This window comes from Mandrillus leucophaeus, unplaced genomic scaffold (genome assembly GCF_000951045.1).
Source record: "Mandrillus leucophaeus isolate KB7577 unplaced genomic scaffold, Mleu.le_1.0 Scaffold349, whole genome shotgun sequence".
NCBI classification, from domain to species: domain Eukaryota; kingdom Metazoa; phylum Chordata; class Mammalia; order Primates; family Cercopithecidae; genus Mandrillus; species Mandrillus leucophaeus.
This window is the reverse complement of record NW_012103687.1, coordinates 907,290-924,239: the sequence shown is the minus strand read 5'-3', so window position 1 is coordinate 924,239 and position 16,950 is coordinate 907,290. Positions and strand designations below refer to the sequence as shown.

Below are 16,950 nucleotides of genomic sequence, written 5' to 3'. Positions count from 1 at the left end.
TTACAAACATGCACCACTGCGCCCCCACTCAATGGTATTTTTCTCATATCAGATTTTTTACATTATTTGCCCCTCACCCACTTTCAGCTATTTGGTTTTCAACCAACTTCCTTTCCTGTTTCAGCAGATTTCCAATTATAGTAATTTTTACCCTAGGAAAAAGAAATTTTGGGTTGAAGGTAAAACAAAAATACATATCTTGTGAATTATCTGTTCTTTTTAAAAAATCTTAAAGATTTAGGCTGGGCGCAGTGGCTTACACCTGTATTACTGAGAGGCTGAGGTGGGAGGATTGCTTGAGCCCAGGAATTTGAGAACAGCCTGGGCAACAAAGTGAGACCCCATCTCTACAAAAAAATTTAAAAATTTAGCTGGGCATGGTAGCATGGACCCATAGTCCTGGCCACTCAAGAAACTGAGGTGGAAAGATCGCTTGAGCCTGGGTGGTCGAGGTTGCGGCGAGCCATGATTGTGCCACTGCACTCCAGCCTGGGTGACAGAGTAAGACCCTGTCTCAAAAAGAAAAAAAAAAAAAATTAAAGGCTTGAAAGATGTCATGATGTCATTTGATGGTTGTATACGTGCGCGTCTGTGCATTCAAGTATAATTTACAGACAACGAAAGTCATTCTTCTTGGTATACTGTTCTGTGAGGTGTGACAGCATTCTGTCACGATTACCTTCGTCAAGATACACAGCAGGTCCATCACCCCAGAAACTTGCATTACCCCTTGTTCCTTGTAGGCATTTCTCCCACTTGAAGCCCACGACACCACTGATGTGCTTTCTCTCCTTACAGTTTAGCCTTTTCTGAATGTCATATAAATAGAATCGTACAGTACTTTTCGGCTCTGGCTTCTTTCACTTTGATAATGCATTTGAAATTCATGTAAGTTGTGTGTACCGATGACACATTCCTTTTTATTACCAAGGATTGTTTCATCCGACAGATGGGTCAGTACTGTTCTTCCCCTTTCTATCCTACTAACTAACAGCTTTATTCAGATGTAACATACATACCATAGAGTTCACCCATTTAAAGTGGACCATTCAGTGGTGGTTAGTGTTACCTCAGAGTTGTGCACTCATCATCACTGTCTGATTACAGATCATTTTCATCACCCCCAAAAGAAACGCTATACTTATTAGCACTCTCTCCCCACCCCCTTCTTCCCTTAGTCCTGGCAACCACCAATCTGCTTTCTGTCTCTATGGATTTGTCTTTTCTGGGATCACATGGTACGTGGCTTTTGGTGACAGAGTTCTTAGAGCTTCTTTTTGTTGTTGTTGTTGTTGTTGAGACAGAGTCTCGCTCTGTCGCCCAGCCTGGAGTGCAGTGGTACGATTGCTCTATTGCCCAGCCTGGAGTGCAGTGGTACCATCTCACTGCAACTTCCACCTCCCGGGTTCAAGGATTCTCCTGCCTCAGCCTCCCAAGTCCCTGGGATTACAGGCGGCCACCATCACGCCTGGCTAATTTTTTTTTTGTATTTTTAATAGAGATAGGGTTTCACCATGTTGTCCAGGCTGGTCTCAAACTCCTAACATCAGGTGATCCACCCGCCTTGGCCACCCAGAGTGCTGGGATTATCTTAGAGCTTCTTAATAGAAGTCCTATCTTCCAGGCCACATCTCACCCTCCGGGGGTAGGGGCTGGTGGAACTGTTCTCACTCTGTTTGTCCTCAGTTCCTCCTTGAGCCTGGACCCTTCCCTCCAGATTTGGGGCTGCTCCTTTCGGGGTGCCCTAGAACAAAACCCCCTCCCTCTTCCAACGTCCCTGCTGTCTGCAAGACTCCCCTGCCCCATAACCGGGTTCCTGCCAGCCCTATCCTCAGCCTCCCATAAGGGCCTGGACCCCAGAAGTGGCATGTGGACAGGAAACTGCACTCTCCGACCTCTGCAAGGGGACTGCCGCTTTCCCATGAACTTCTCCTCTTCCTGTTGCTGGGTTCTTTGTTATCTTTGCGGCTGGAGTGGCCAGGCCCTGGGAAGCGGGCTGGAGAGAGGAGGGACGCCATCGAGCCACATGGACGCCTACAGCCCAGAATCTGAGCTGTGGTAGGATTGGCTGCAGTTAGGATTGGCAGACACACTGGGTTTGTACAGGAGGGGACCCCGAAGGATGGGCTGTGGTCAAAGTGGGATCCCTTCACTGTCCATAGTCCTTGGATCTGAAACTGCTGAAAGGTGTCCCCAGGAACTGCTGTGGTATTTGGAGTCTATAGAGACACGCGTTGCTCAGGACCCCAGGGCCTTAGCAGGGAGTACACTGGCTTCTGGGAAGCTTGATGGAGTTGTTGCTGCGTAGGTGCAGAAAATCCCAGCACTGGAGTAAGGCTTGAAGTAAGCCCCCACTGGACTCTGTGGGGCCTGGGGCGGCCTTCTCTGTTGCAGGGCCACCAGCATCTCCAGCAGAAGTGCAGTGCTTGCTCTGGAGACATAGGGGCCTTTTGGAATGAGCGTGTCGACTTGGCTCGTGGATTGTGTCTACCCGTGAGCGTTGCTGTCTCTCAACACACACAGCCTCCATGGGCTGCTCACTCCAATTCTGATGGAGAAGGCGTTTATGACTCTGTCCATTGGTTTGTTTCCTCTCTGAAGAGGAACATAGATGCACCTGCTCTCTGGGCAAGCGATGTGGCAGCTGCAAGCTGCACACCCTGTTCTGAATATTACCCAGACCACAGTATGAATTATTTGGTCATAAATCAGTGTCTTGTCTGCAGAGGACTTGGCGATGTGAGGGACGGCGGCTTTAACTTAATTCCTGGGAGGCTGCTGGCCTCAAAAAGGACAAGGACTGGCAGTCAGATGAGCATTCTCTCTAATTTGGGAGGCTTTTGGGCTTCCTCGCTGAGTGCTGCTCCTGGGGACACGCCACAAGAACGTCCCTTGTCTAGTTTTGTTCTGACCCTTGGGCTCATTCACCTATCTCCTTGCTTGTCTGGCTCTCAGGAAAGCCTTCCCGGAGAGGATGTGGCTGACCGCTGCAACTGTCTCTCCACAGACACTCGTGGCCCTGAACTTGGCTGTCCTTGGTGGGTACATCCAGGTCTCTGCCTGCCAGGGTAGGTGCTAGCTAGGCTGTGGGCAGTGTTGCTGACTTGTGCTCCTGAGTCCTGGGGACCCTGAGTGAGGCTCCACACAGAAGTCAGGGGCTGGGTTGAGAGATTTGGAGAGTCGTTCCCTTGAGGGATGGTCAAGCACAGTGGCTAAGGGCTCAAATTCCGGAGGGACACAGAGCCAGGTCCCAGCCTGTGCACTGAGCATGTCATTCACTTTGAGATTCCCTCTAGGGTAAGGCACACTGTTAGTGGATGTGCCACTAAGAAGGAAGGCAGCAGGCTGAGCGTGGTGGCTCATGCCTGTAATCCCAGCTCTTTGGGAGGCCAAGGTGGGAAGATTTCTTGAAGCCAGGAGTTTGAGACCAGCCTGGGCAAGAAAGTGAGACCTCATCTCTCCAAAAAAAGTAAAAATATTAATTGGCGGGGCATGTGGTGCATGCCTGTAGTCCCAGCTACTCAGGAGGCTGAGGCAGGAGAATCACCTGAGTGACCCAGGAGTTCAAGGCTATAGTGAGCTATGATTGCACCACTGTACTTCAGCCTGGGCAACAGAGCAAGACCCTGTCTCTTTAAAAAAAAAGAAGGAAGATAATACTCCCAGTTATCATTGCGAAGGGCGAGATGCGAGATTCCACTTTGAATTACATTGAAATTTGGGGAAAATGCATGCCTGATAATGGATAAAATACAGTAAGTGTCCTCATCTGTGAAATAGAAATCCCAGTAGTCGTTGACTCAGGGACTTGCCGTGAAGATTAAATGAGATGATGCGTGCAGAAAAAGCACTTAGCGTGGCTGCTGGCATGCCCTGAGTGCTTAATAACACTTGTTATTCTCATTTTATTGTTGTTATCGTAGTTGCTGTTATGACAGATAGCAGGAGAGGATGTTGGCTGCTTTATCAGCTGGCTGGATTTTTTTTTTTTTTTTTTTAAGGGCTAAAGTGGGAGATGGGAAGCCGCCTTTTTCCATCAGAGTTGGAAAAGCCTGGAGTGTTCATTTCTCAGCAGTAGTTTTTTTCAAATGGTTTTATTTTAGGGATAGATCCCTTCTTTGCAAATGGTATTTCAGATGACCCCCCCAGTACATGAAAAAGATAAAAGAGGAGCCACAGGTCCTAAAGACTGCCCAGCTCAGCCTCCCCACCCAACCTGGGCTCTGAGGACCTGGCTTGGGAGGCGCTGCTGTTGGCCGTCCCAGCCTTCCACCCCTGTGGCCTGTGCCGTGGCCGGGAGGACCTGTGTTTCCGTCCGACTGTCTCTCTGCTCAGGTGGATTTTTTCGTGCTTCGTGCGCCCTCCCAGGGCGGGGACGGGGGAGCTGTGAGGATGCTGTCTGGGGATCGGCTCCTTATGTTGCCCATGTCTTCTTTTAGGTGGAGTTGGCTAGGCAGGGAACCTGGCACGATTTCCTTCTCAGAGCAGAGAAAGAGTCTGTGTTTGTGAGTGTGCATTGTCCAAACCTGCATTTGGAGGGGATCAAAGTAGGCTGGGCTTTGTTTTTACTCTTTTTCTTTTAAAATTATGATAAACTATACATAATGTAAAATTTGCCACTTCAGCCATTTTTAAGTATACGATCGATCCATGACATTAACTACTTTGACGGTGTTGGACAACCATCACCACTATCCATCTCCAGAACTTTTTCATCTTCCCCAGACAGAAAGTCTGTACCCATTTATAGCCAGTAAACAACTCTCTACTCCCTCCTCCCTCAGCCCTGGCCACCGCCATCCTACTCTATGTCTTTATGAATTTGACTGAAGAGACCTCGTATGAGTGGAATCCTACAGCGTTTGTTCATTTGCATCTGGCTTATTTCACTTAACATAGTGTCCTCAAGTTTCATCCTTGCTGTGGCATGTATTAGAATTTTCTTCCGTTTTAAGGCTGAATAACATTCCATTATATGTCTGCACCACATTTTGCTTATCCATCTGTTGGTGGGTGGAGACCTGACGTGTTTCTGCCTTTTGTAAAGCATGCCGCTGTGAACACGGGTACACATGCTTTTACTCTTGACCGCTTGCAAACAGGTCTGTCCTGCGCATGTGACCCAGGTACCACTCAGCCAGCTGCTCACTAATGGGAGAGGGGAGAACCTTCCCCGTTCTGTTGAGTAACTACTGTGATCATAGCTTTCTGGAACGTAGCAGGTCACTTGATAAAGGGGGGGGCAGTTCTTGGAAAGGAGGGTTTCTGGCTTCAAGCCCCATACCTGTTTTCTGCTACCTTCTCTGGGAGCTTGAGCCAGCCATTTCTGGGAAGTGGTGAGCCTCAGCTATGGTTCAGGGGAGATGGGAGGTGTTTCAGTGTAATTCCATCTGCTGATGGGGACAGGTACAAACCTCGGGGCTGGTTGTCCTTGGGCAAGTCAGTGATGAAAGGAGAGTGGTGGTAGGACAGGGACCCCGCTTAGTTATGACTCTGCCTCCTAAGTGGAACAAAGTGGACAGGTCTAGTAGGGCCTTCATAGGTTGAGACAGTGGTTCTGCACCCCACTCAGCAGCTCAGGAACCCAAAATTAGAGCCTGTCTTCAGGGGATGGGCATGTGTACAAGGGATATGGGACCAGTTACTCCAGGAATTAGATGGTGACTGAGACTCCAGGAATTTTACCTTTCCTGTAAACATGGGTCATTTTCTAGAATTACCACATTCCCTTTAATTTTGCCATGTTTAGGAAATCTGGCTGAGCTGGTAATTACCAAGTCTAACTGAGAAATGTCTTATATATAACCTTCTGTTTCCCTTGAGTGTTTCGGAGGAAGCTGTGGGCACGTTTTATGGATAGGTGCTCCGAGTTCTTTCCGCTTTGGTCCAGCCTGAGTGGCTCTGATAAGCATTGGCAACACCACCGATTTTTGTGGGGCCTGGCTTCAGAACATGAATGCCTGTGTTTCTGCGAAACCAAGTGTACTCACTGCCTCCTTTTAAAATCATGCTACAAGGATGTCTTTCACTTTGAATTCTGTGCTTACATTGTTCGAGAGGCATTACCATGTTTATAACCTCAGATGCAGTAATTCCACCCTAGGGCATTTTCCTAAGGAAAATTGTTTCCCCCTTTTCCTTTTCAGTGCTATTATGTGAAATTATTCATTGTATTCATAACAGTGGAAAGCTGGAAACAAACTGAGCATCCTGCAATACAAAAGGGGTTCCATTAGCTTAGTAGACTATTCTGTCATTGTCCTCCGATGGTAAGGATGAAAATGAATTAGCAACGTGGAACATTGTCTTAAGTGGAAAAAGTGAGTGCCCACAGTGTGATGATTTGTATCAGTCATCTCTTGCTGAGTAACAAACCATCCCAAAGCTTGGAGGCTTAAAACAATGTGATTTAATCGCAGTGCGATCTAGCTTGGTGTGAGGTTCTTCTGCTGTCACACAGGCTTGCTCATGTGACTGTGTTCAGTGTGTGGTTTGACTGCCGCTGGCATCTGAGGTGGCCTAACCCTTGTAGCTAAGGACTTGGTAGGGACACCAGAAGGCGGAGACCTCTCTCTTCTTGTGGTCCGTCATTGTTCTACAGTGTAGCCTGAGTTGCTTCTCATGGAGGGTAGGTTCCAAGAGCAAAGGTGGATACTGCATGGCTTCTTGAGGCCTGGGCTGTGGAACTTCTCAACTGAACTTCCACCAGATTCTGTTGGTCACAGTCTGTCGCAAGTCCTGCCCAGATCCAAGCGGGGGTAGAAAGCTGGACTCTACCTCTTGATGGGAGGAGCAGCAGTGTCATGTGGACACAAGGCATGGTTCTCAGGGGCTCTGGTGATTGCTCCCATCACAGGATTTTAGTTATACAGTCACAGGACAGGGACTGGAAGTGACTGTGGGAAAACGATCCTAGACCATTGGTAGAGGAGGTGAGGTTGTGATTTTTTAGATTTTTGCTGGCCATGTTATGTAGTAGAGTTAAAGTAAAAATCCTTAGCGTGTTATACACTGGACTCCTAGTTCAAGATTGCTAGGGTGTCAGATCCACTGTTAGGTCCCATGAACTTGCAGGCTCGGCCAGCGCAGGACCTCTGCAGCCTGGCCTTCAGCAAGAAGATGTCCAAGATAGTGACCACACCGTGGGGTGTCTTCAAGCTCTGGTGCTCTCTCTTCACCTTGCTGACCTTGATGGAGGGATAGGCCTTGGGTTCAGCATGAATGGACCCAGGCCATAGGGGCATTGGTTGGCCTTCTCTGTAAGGTAGGCGTGGGGCCCAGCCTGCAAAAGCTTACTTATATAGGATTGGGGGCATCAGTGAGAACCCTGGTGTCCAAGGACCCTCAAGTCTGGTTGACTGGAGTTAGGGAAGTGGGTGGGGAATGTGGAATTGTCAATTCTTCAGGCTCCTTTTTAAGGTCATTGTTGTTTCCTAAACGGATGGTTATTTGCACTCTTACAAGTTCTCAGTAAGTTTGTAAATGTTTGAAAATAAAAAGTGGAATAAATAAATACATGGGAAACCACACTTTGCCTGCGTGTGGGATGCTCGTGAGACCTGGAGGGAGGGCGCTCCCGTGAAGGCTAGAGCTCCCGGGTAGGCAGTGATCTGCAGTTGTGGCTGTCTGCTTGGACAGGAGAGGCCTTGACGGCCAGATCCTGCTGGTGGGAGAGCCGTGGCGCAGGCTCTTACATCGCCTTGGGGAGGAGAGTCAGGCCCTGCAGGGAAGGGGTGTGAACCTGCTCCGGGCAAATGGGCCTGGCTCCTGGGAAACTTGGGGCCAGCAGTAACCCTCCTTTGACCAGAGGAATCCTTCCCCTGTCGCATCGGCGTCCCTGCCCTCACCGTTCTCATTCTGGACCCCTCTGTCATCACAACCCCGGTGCTGTCCCCTCGGTGTGGGATTTGTGCTCTGACCTGACCCTCGGGCCCTGCCAGTGTCCTGGCTTCCAGGCAGATCTGGGCAGGCAGGTCTGAGCCCGCAGAGCTGGGTGAGCATCTGGGGCATGTGAGGATCGCAGGAGGTGACCTGGGACAGTGCCTCGCGCCCAGGGTGACCAGAAACTGTGTTCCCTTCCCTGACCCACCGGGTTTCAACTTTTTACTTTCTAGCCACAGAGCTCTTAACCAGACAGCATTCAGGGGAACCGCCACTATGTAAGGCAGATAAAGCTGGTGGAAACTCCCCCACCCACTAGTTGTCCCTGCTCAGCCTTGGCACGGGGCCACTATGGGACTGGAGAGCTGGGTAGCCACCACCTCAGCCCCTGCCAGTCTCTGGTCTGATATTGAGGAGGGGTCTGGTTTGCTCAGTGGCAGGGTGCGGAGGTGAGGCTGGTGGCTGTTCTTCAGCTGTGAGACTCATCTAGGGACAAGCTGAACAGTGTGCTGATCTCTGATCACCACTCAAGCCACAAGCGACTGGACAGGCATGGACCTTGGTCCTCATAGTGAGGACCCATGGGGCCTCACCCAGGACAGCCTGGCTCGCCTGTACCCCGATGCTGGTGGATGGGAGGCAAGGCAGAGGGGACTCCTGTAAAGGGCTGTTTTTTTCTGTCCTGGAATGAGCCCGTTCTGAGGGCGGGCGGCTGTCAGCAGCTAGGAAAAATCGCCTGTTGACTTGTTTCATTAAGAGGCCCCTTGCCGAGGGAGAGGTCGTAGCCTGGCCCTGCGCAGGGAGGAAGCGGTGTTTACTGAGCGGCCAGCTGGTGCCGGGTGAGGAGGTGGCTGATCCCTCGTTATGGAGCTGAGAGGGCCTGCAGCTTCCAGCCCATTCCTGCCATGCCACTGCCCTAATGGCTGTGACGACGGATGGATGGATGGATGGAGGGCCGGGCCAACCAGGCAGTGAAAACAGGAAACCTAATCTTTTAAAAATAATCCAGGGGGAGGGGAGAAAGTGAAGCAGCAAAGCCCTTAAGCCAACAGATGGCCCTGGTGGGGCATGTCTTCCAACTGGGTAGGTGTTTCTCAAAGCTGAAAATTCCAGTGAGTCGGCGAAAGCTGAGTGTGCCCACCAAAGACACTTGAATGGGCGGCTGGCATTTTCACGGTCTGTTCCTTATGTTAGACGATGTTGTTTTAGCACAAAGCCTCCCCCCAGATCCCAAGCCTCTCCCCACCATGCCTCCAGAGTCATCCCTATGTGGAGCCCAGCGGGGTAGTCTGACCCTGTCCCACCCTTGGCCTCTGTCCCTGGTTCCTGCCCATGTCCACTATTATATGGCCAGATTCACCCTTACAGGGGCCTGACCGCTGTTGCCTTCTCACAAACCTCTGAGTTGCCCGTAGGCTGAAGGTCAAGGCCACGCATCTCAGGCAGACAGGAGTGCAGGACCCTTCATGCTTGTGGGCACTGGCAGTGCGGGAGCACAGCTCCCTCCTCACTGCTAGTTCTGAGAGTCCCCCGCTACCCCTCTGTGTGCTTCCTGCACCCCCTCTCCTTGCCTAGAATGTCACCCACTATGTCTCCACCTGCCCGGCTCTGTCCTCTGTGTCTGGCTTTGAGGCTACTTTCTGCAGTCGCCACTATTGTCCCACCCCATGTCGTTCTCTCTCCGTGACCTGCATGTAACCTGTATCCCTCCGGCCACTCTCAGTCCCTCTTTCATGCCTCTTTCCTGCACCATCTGGGCTCCCTTTGGTACTTGTGTGTGCGCCGCCTTCTCGCCTCCAAGCCTGCAGTTCCTGGAGCATTGAGCCATCCTGTTACCATTGCTTCTTACTCGGAGGACATGGCCCCTTGGGGCTGGCTGGTGTCATGTGTGGCTGCACAGAGGGGAGGGGCTGTTCTGCCACCTGCTCTTCGAGGCTGTCTGGGCACAGTTCCCTCTAGAGCTCCATGTCCAGTAGAGCATGCCGGGATCCTGCTGTGCCCCTACTCCCATGGTGCTTGAACCACTTCAACCCTTGCATGGGGACCAACAGGATCTACCTCCCTCTGTCGAATGTGCTTCTGAAAGGAGGAAGGTTACCTTGAAGTTTCACCTACCATCCATGGGATTGTGACCCTGCTGTAGTGACAGGTGCGTGTTTGGTTCTAGGGAAGGAGGGGTGAGTGACTTCCCTTGGAGAAGCCAGAGCCAGGTGTCAGGGAATGGCCTCTGTGTCTGCCAGCTCCTGCTGCCTCTCTACCTGGGTCGTTTGGCTCAGTGGCTATGACTGTCTTGGGAAGAGCATTTACTTCCAGGTTGCGTTCAGGTATGAAGTGCTGAGAACATGGGAATCCCTGAGCCCAGCCCCACCCAGGCTTGGTCTGCTACGGGAGCTGGAAGCAGGGCTTCTGAGTCCCTGAGGCTGCCTGGGGAGTGCGTTTCTTCTCCACCCACTTGCAAGCTCAGCTCACTTCCTCTTACTGTATACTTGGAGTTTCATTCACACTCTTTGCATGCTTCTGGGATATAATGAAAATCAGCTGTGGGTGTTGATTTCGGAGCTGGGCAACCATCCTCTCTGGACCTGCGTTCCCATCTGTAAGGTGGAGGTAGTAACCTCCACCCTCGCTGCTTCCTGGAATCGTTGGTGCATCAGAGTGAGCAGCCAGTTTGCACTGTGGGCTGCCAGGGAGATTTATTTCATGCCGTGGTTCCCCTTTTGGATAAGGGGCTAGGTTTGTTTTCTTCATCAGACTGTCCCCGGGGACACACACAGGAGTTGCTCTCACATCGTTGCCTCTTGGTATCTTTGAAGCCTGTCTGTTAGAACCCACCCTTTTGATGGTAGGGCAGGATTTGCAGAGGTGATGGCCTCTTTGGGTTGAGTTTCTCACTCTAATGAGCTAGCAGTACCTTCTGATTACCTCCTGGTTCAGCTTCCTTGACAACAAACTAGAATTGCTTCAGATGCAATACTTCATTCTTCCTAGTGCATGAGTAATTCGTATCCACTGTTTGCTCCCTCTTTTACAAATTAGAGGATGGCGATGCAGATGGAAAATGACCTGCTCATGCATCAGACCGAGACTTCAGGCTTCTGAGGCGCGTGTTTGAGGTTGAGCCTCCCTAGAGAGAGTAGAGTCACGTTTGGTTTGCAGAGGAGCCATGGGGGACCATGTCTCAGCACCTCTGAAGGGTTTTCTGCCCCATCCGGTCTGCTGCTTCTCTCCCCTCCCTCCTTCACCCTGTTCCCCTTCATCAGGGGTGTAAATGATGGTTTTCCTGTCTCCCCATGCACCTCCCTTAGGACCAGAGCAGGTGGGAGATGTCTTCACAGGAGAGGTCCAGGATGATAGGTTTGGAGCAAAGGGCTGGGGGGTTCTGGGGAGCCCCATTCCTGCACCTCCATGCTGAATGAAGAGGCCACACGAGGATGCACACACTGCTCAGTGCTTCTTAGGGAAAGCTGCTGGCTCTGATTAGTTCTGGTAGGGGGCAGGGTCCTTATTTCTCAGGACTCAGGCCAGATCCTCAATCAGTGGCAAGAGTCATTTTTGTTTTCCCGCCAGGCTCACTCGAGTTTCTGTCTATTCCCACTTTTCTTCATGGGGCAGCTTTCAGGACGGCAGGGTTGTCTTTATTATGAGAAGTGACAGCTGGCCGGACTCAGTGGCTCACGCCTGTAATCCTAACACTTTGGGAGGCGGAAGCAGGTGGATCATTTGAGATCAAAGGTTCGAGACCAGCCTGGCCAACATGGTGAAACCCCGTCTCTCCTAAAAATACAAAAATTAGCCGGGCGTGGTGGCGGGCGCCTGTAATTCCAGCTACTCAGGAGGCTGAGGCAGAAGAATCACTTGAACCTGGGAGGCAGAGGTTGCAGTGAGCTGAGATCATGACACTGTACTCCAGCTTCGGCAACAGAGTGAGATTGTCTCAAAAAAAAAAAAAAAAAGAGAAAGAGAGAAGTGATAGCCCTCCCCCTGTCTTCTCACCTGTTACTCCTCTTGGTCTGCCTGTGGAGCAAGTTTCCTGCCGTTAGTTTCCTGCAGTTACTGTGTGCTTTGTTCACTTCTACATCTGCAGTGCCTAGAACAATGTCAGGCATGTAGTAGGTGCCCAGCTAATGCTTGCAGAGTGAACAGTGACACACTTGCCTGGCGCGTCTTGGGCCCCTTACAAGGCACAGTAAGGCACAGAAAACCATCTGATTCTGGCCAAGTTTCCAGGCTAAGTGGGAAGGTGGAACACAGCATATGCAGATTAAAATGAGAAGTAAAGAGATAATTCACAGTGTGTTGGTGGAAAAGGTTGATACAATTGTCAGATAAATTGCACAAGTGCTAAGTGCTGAGAAAGTTCAGAGCAGGGGAAACTGTTCTGGAGGAAGGAGGCAGAGGAGTGTAGGTTTTGTAGAGAAGGCTAAGAGAGGGTGGGATTTGGCAAAGGGCGAAAGGTAGAAGGAGACGTGGCCTGGGAGAGGGGAGCATGGCAGGAGGCCCATAGGCTTGGGGGCTGTGACCAACAGCATGCTTGTGGAACAGACTAGACGTGGGCCATGTTATCTGGGCCTGTGAAGCTGAGTTCAAGAGCCCAAGCCTTCCTGCCTCATGCCATTGGAACCTTTTTTTTTTTTTTTTTTTTTTTTTGTTTTTTTAAAACTGGGAGACTTTATTATAGATTTGATCTCTTTTTTTTTTGCCGTCAATAAGAAATTTACTTGTTTTAAAAAAATCCAAATGCTGGCATTGTCCAGAAAAATTTAACAGGTTTATTTATAATTATTGTAAAGTTGAACCGCTGAAACTTGTTCACTGAAACATTTTAACTTGCATTAATGCTTTACGCCTCTGCATTTATATTAAAAATTCACACACAAATGAAAATGGAAAAACTGCCAATACCTGATTTCTGTCCCCTATTTTTCCACTCGCAATCATATACTTAGGTACCTTTTGACCCCATGGGAAAAAAATTATCTAATGTTCAGAGCTACCAATAACAGGAAGAAGAGAATTTTTTTTTTTTTTTTTTGAGAATGAAATGTTTCCCATCATAGTGGATTCTTAAGCACGTTCTCCACGTATGCGGCATGCTAGCTGGATGTCTTTTGGCATAATTGTTACACATTTGGTATAGATAGCACACAGGTTAGTGTCTTCAAAAAGGCCAACCAGATAGGGCTCACTTGCCTCCTGCAGAGCACCGATAGCTGCGCTCTGGAAGCGCGGATCTGTTTTAAAGTCTTGAGCAATTTCTCGCACCAGAGGCTGGAAGGGAAGTTTGCGAATCAGAAGTTCAGTGGACTTCTGATAACGTCTAATTTCACGGAGCGCCACAGTACCAGGCCTGTAATGATGAGGTTTCTTCACCCCTCCAGTAGAGGGCGCACTCTTGCGAGCGGCTTTTGTAGCCAGTTGCTTCCTGGGTGCTTTACCACAGGTCGATTTGCGGGCAGTCTGCTTTGTACGAGCCATGGTGCAGAGACCTCCTTACTTACCCTCCTTCTCCTTCAGCTGGAGCTCGGCGAGCGGGAGGCGGCGCTGGCGTTAGAGAGCGACGGCGGCGCGGCGGCGGCTGCGAACACTTCCATTGGAACCTTGAGGTGGTTACCTGGGCAGAATTCCTGTCCTGGTCTCTGGGCAGCATCTCTCCTGCTTCTGATAGAGAATAACAAGGTGTCTTAGTCTGTTCAGGCTGCCATAACAAAATGCCAGGCTGGGCTGTTTATAAACAAGAGAGATTTAGTGCCCACAGTTCTGGATTCAGGGAAGTTTGAGATCAAGGCACCTACAGATTACATGTTAGGTAAGGGCTCCCTGCTTCATAGATGGCGTCTTCTTGCTGTGTTTCATGTAGAGGAAAGGCCAGAGAAGCTCTCTTGGGCCTCTTATTGTAAGGGCATTAATTTCATTCCTGAGAGTTCCACCCTTACGACCTCATCACCTCCCAGCAACCCCCCCTCTTAGTATTATCACATTGGGGGTTAGGCTTCAGCATAAGAGCTTTGGTGGGGGATACAGTATTCAGTCCATAGCACAAGGGGTGGCACCTTGGAGTGAGTGGAGGGTGACCACCTAGCAGTGTGACAAGAACTCCACCAAGGGAATTGGGGTGTGAGTGTGAGCATGTGCGAGTGTTTGTATGTGCACACTTGTGTGTGTACATGCATATCTTCAAGTGTCCATGTATGGGTGTGTGAGTGCATGGACCTGTGTGTGTGGCCCATTGTGAGACAGGAGCAGGGACCTCGAGGCTGGGCTTTGGGGTTTGCTTACATTTCTTAGCATCTTGTAGATGCGGATGCTGACTCCCTCCTATGGTGCCTCTCAAGGTGAAATGAGAGCATATCCAAAGCTCTGTGTGCACAGTCGGTCCCTTCTCCCCTCTTCTCCTAGTATCAGCCCCCCTATTCTGGCTGGCTGGACCCTCAGCTGCAGTGAGGGGGGACTCAAGGAGGGGGGCTTAGGAAGGCGGCAGTGGCCAGGAGGGCCTGGCTCTGTGGGGTCTGCGACCTCCTCCACTCCAGTTGGTGAGGGTCCAGGCGAGTCTCCCACCCTGCCAGTGCACAGTGAGATTTCAGGTTTTGTTTCTAGATCCTGAGTGCCATGTGGTTTTCACCCCGCCTCTCCTCCTGACATTGACAGCCGGGGGGCTTTGATCCCTGTCCTCCCTGTAATGGGAGCACTTTACTGACCTTTTCCTTCCTCTCCCCACTAAATGATTCCTGGCCAAGGCCCTGCCTCCCCATGGGGAGCCGCCTCTTCCTGCCTTTCCCAGAGGCACAGGCCCTGATGCCCCGGACCCCATGTGGGACACACAGGGACAGGCAGGAGTGCCCTTATCTCACCCGCTGGTTTGGAGGGACAGTTTATCTCTTTTTTCCACATGGTCTAAAGGAAGCTGGTGCTGAAATGGCAGAGAAAGGGACTGACTCCACAACAGGAAGATAGGCTTGGGCGCAGATATCTCGACTGTGGCCGCTACACAGTGGTCACTGCTGTTGTCCTGGTCCACCTCTCTGATCCCCAGGGCTCTCCTGTCCCAGGTGGCTGCCTGAATTGGTTTTTTGCGCTGGCATTTATACCTTTACTTGGTTAACGATTCTTAGAGTTCTTTATGGGCTGTCGGGGGAGGACCGAGGTCCAGGTGGTGGTGATGGCTGCTTTCTAACTGTCAGTGCTAGGCAGTGCCTTGGAGTGGATGGCATTTCTTCTAAGGCTCAGCTCTCACTTATGCCTCCAGGAGAGTCAAATTGCCGCCTTGCTCTGAGCCATCTCAAAGTGACGTGAGCCACATTCTCTCGGCGGGGTGGTGGGGTGGCAGATGGCTGGAACAAGAGCCCACTCCCTGATTACCCACTGGTTGTGATGCCACGAGTCTGCCCAGAGACTCTGGCCTCCTCCAAGAAGGAAGGACGCCCTCCAAAACCTGCTCAGAGGCTGGGCGCTGTAGCTCACGCCTGTAATCCCAACACTTTGGGAGGCCAAGGCGGTCGGATCACTTGAGGTCAGGAGTTCAGGACCAGCCTGGCCAACACAGTGAAACCCCATCTTTACTAAGAATACAAAAATCAGCCGGACATGGTGGTACACGCCTGTGATTCCAGCTACTTGGGAGGCTGAGGCAGGATAACCGCTTGAACCCAGAAGATAGAGGTTGCAGTGAGCTGAGATCACGCCACTGCACTCCAGCCTGGGCAACAGAGCAAGACTCCATACCCCCCAAAAAAACAAAACCTGGACAGAGTGGCCCCTGGCGGGCACCCCGCTTCTTGGGGCTGGAACAAATATTCTTGTAGATGTCTCTGGTCCTCTTGGCCACTGGCTCCGGGACAGCCACCGAGACCCAGCATTTGGGGCAGGTGGCCGGGATGCTGCAGGGAGGGGTGCCCAAGCAGGAGGCAGCCAAGCTTGCCTGGAGCAGGATAAGATGAGCTCCCCTCTGAGACTCGGTATTTTCTGTTCAATGAAAGGAACAGTCTAGTGTTTGAGACAGGAGAACCCGAATTGACTTGACTGGTCTGTGGTGTTTTTTTTCTTTCCTATGCCTTGGTTCTTCCATTTAAATACAGAAGACACCTGACCCTAAGGGGCATGGACCAGAGTTATCATCTGAACTCCAGAGTAGCATGCATTGTGATTATTATGAGATTTCCTCTCTGTCCCCATCGTGCTTCTCACACCCTGCCTGCGGTGAGCTGGCCAGGCCAGGTGGAGGGCATGCACTTTGCCGAAGTCAAGACTGCTGGCTGGAGACTGGACTGAGGGGCCATCCTCCAGGCTCTTGCACGGGGACCTGGAGGATGTGGCCCAAGCTCAGTCTCCTTCAGTCTGCATTAGTGGCTAATCAGGACATGGGTATGGGGAAGTCTCTGTGGGTCTGGAGATGGCTGGGATGGCCCGGGGCTTGTTTCTCACCCTTTACCTCTAGTTTATATCCCACTGACACTGTGGTTTATTTGCAATGCGCTTCAGCAGATAGAGTGATGGGTTAGAATCACAGAGCTGAGGAATCCACGGTAAGGAATTCCAGGTCCCTGTGCTTCTGCATCCCAGCCCTTCTGTCATTGGAAGGCAGTCATCCAAGACTCCTCCCTTTTCTGGCCTTTGCTGTCAGGGAGCCCGGGGGCCAATTCACTGTTCATTTTGCACAGCCAGTGCATCCCGGGGCCTGAAACATGCTTTGAGCCTTCATTTTTGTTTTCTTCCCAGTGGCCTTATTTTTACGCTGTTTGATTTCTTAAGGCTGCTTTGGATCCTTTTAAAAGTAGGCAAGTGAAAAGCTACACAAACAAACTGCTGGGCTTGGCACTCTCGTGTGCCCACATCCGGCTCCCTTTCTTTGGGACCTGCCGGAGCCTGGGTCCCCAGGCAGGGTGGGGCAGGGTGGGGTGGGGTGTTGCCTGAGAAACGGTGCAAACCTTCTTGCGCTCCGTAAATGATTCATTTCCTTCAAATGTCCTATGCTGTTTTCCAGCAGAATCTCCTTTCTGTATGAATCAAGATCCTGGCTGACATTTTCTGCCTCGGCTGTTGTGAGCTTTCCCATCAGAAATATCGTTCCCACGG

General features: G+C 50.9%; 2 protein-coding genes across 2 annotated transcripts in view; one reads left to right on the top strand and one right to left on the bottom strand.

Moving 5' to 3' along the window:
- The window catches only part of BCR (breakpoint cluster region), an 814,161-nt gene that overhangs the window by 33,414 nt on the left and 763,797 nt on the right, over nucleotides 1–16,950 (top strand). The window lies entirely within an intron of this gene.
- LOC105546061 (histone H3.3-like) lies at nucleotides 12,578–13,461 on the bottom strand. The gene has a single exon (XM_011989154.1). The coding sequence runs from the start codon at nucleotides 13,354–13,356 to the stop codon at nucleotides 12,946–12,948; it is 411 nt and encodes a 136-aa protein (XP_011844544.1). The 5' UTR covers nucleotides 13,357–13,461; the 3' UTR covers nucleotides 12,578–12,945.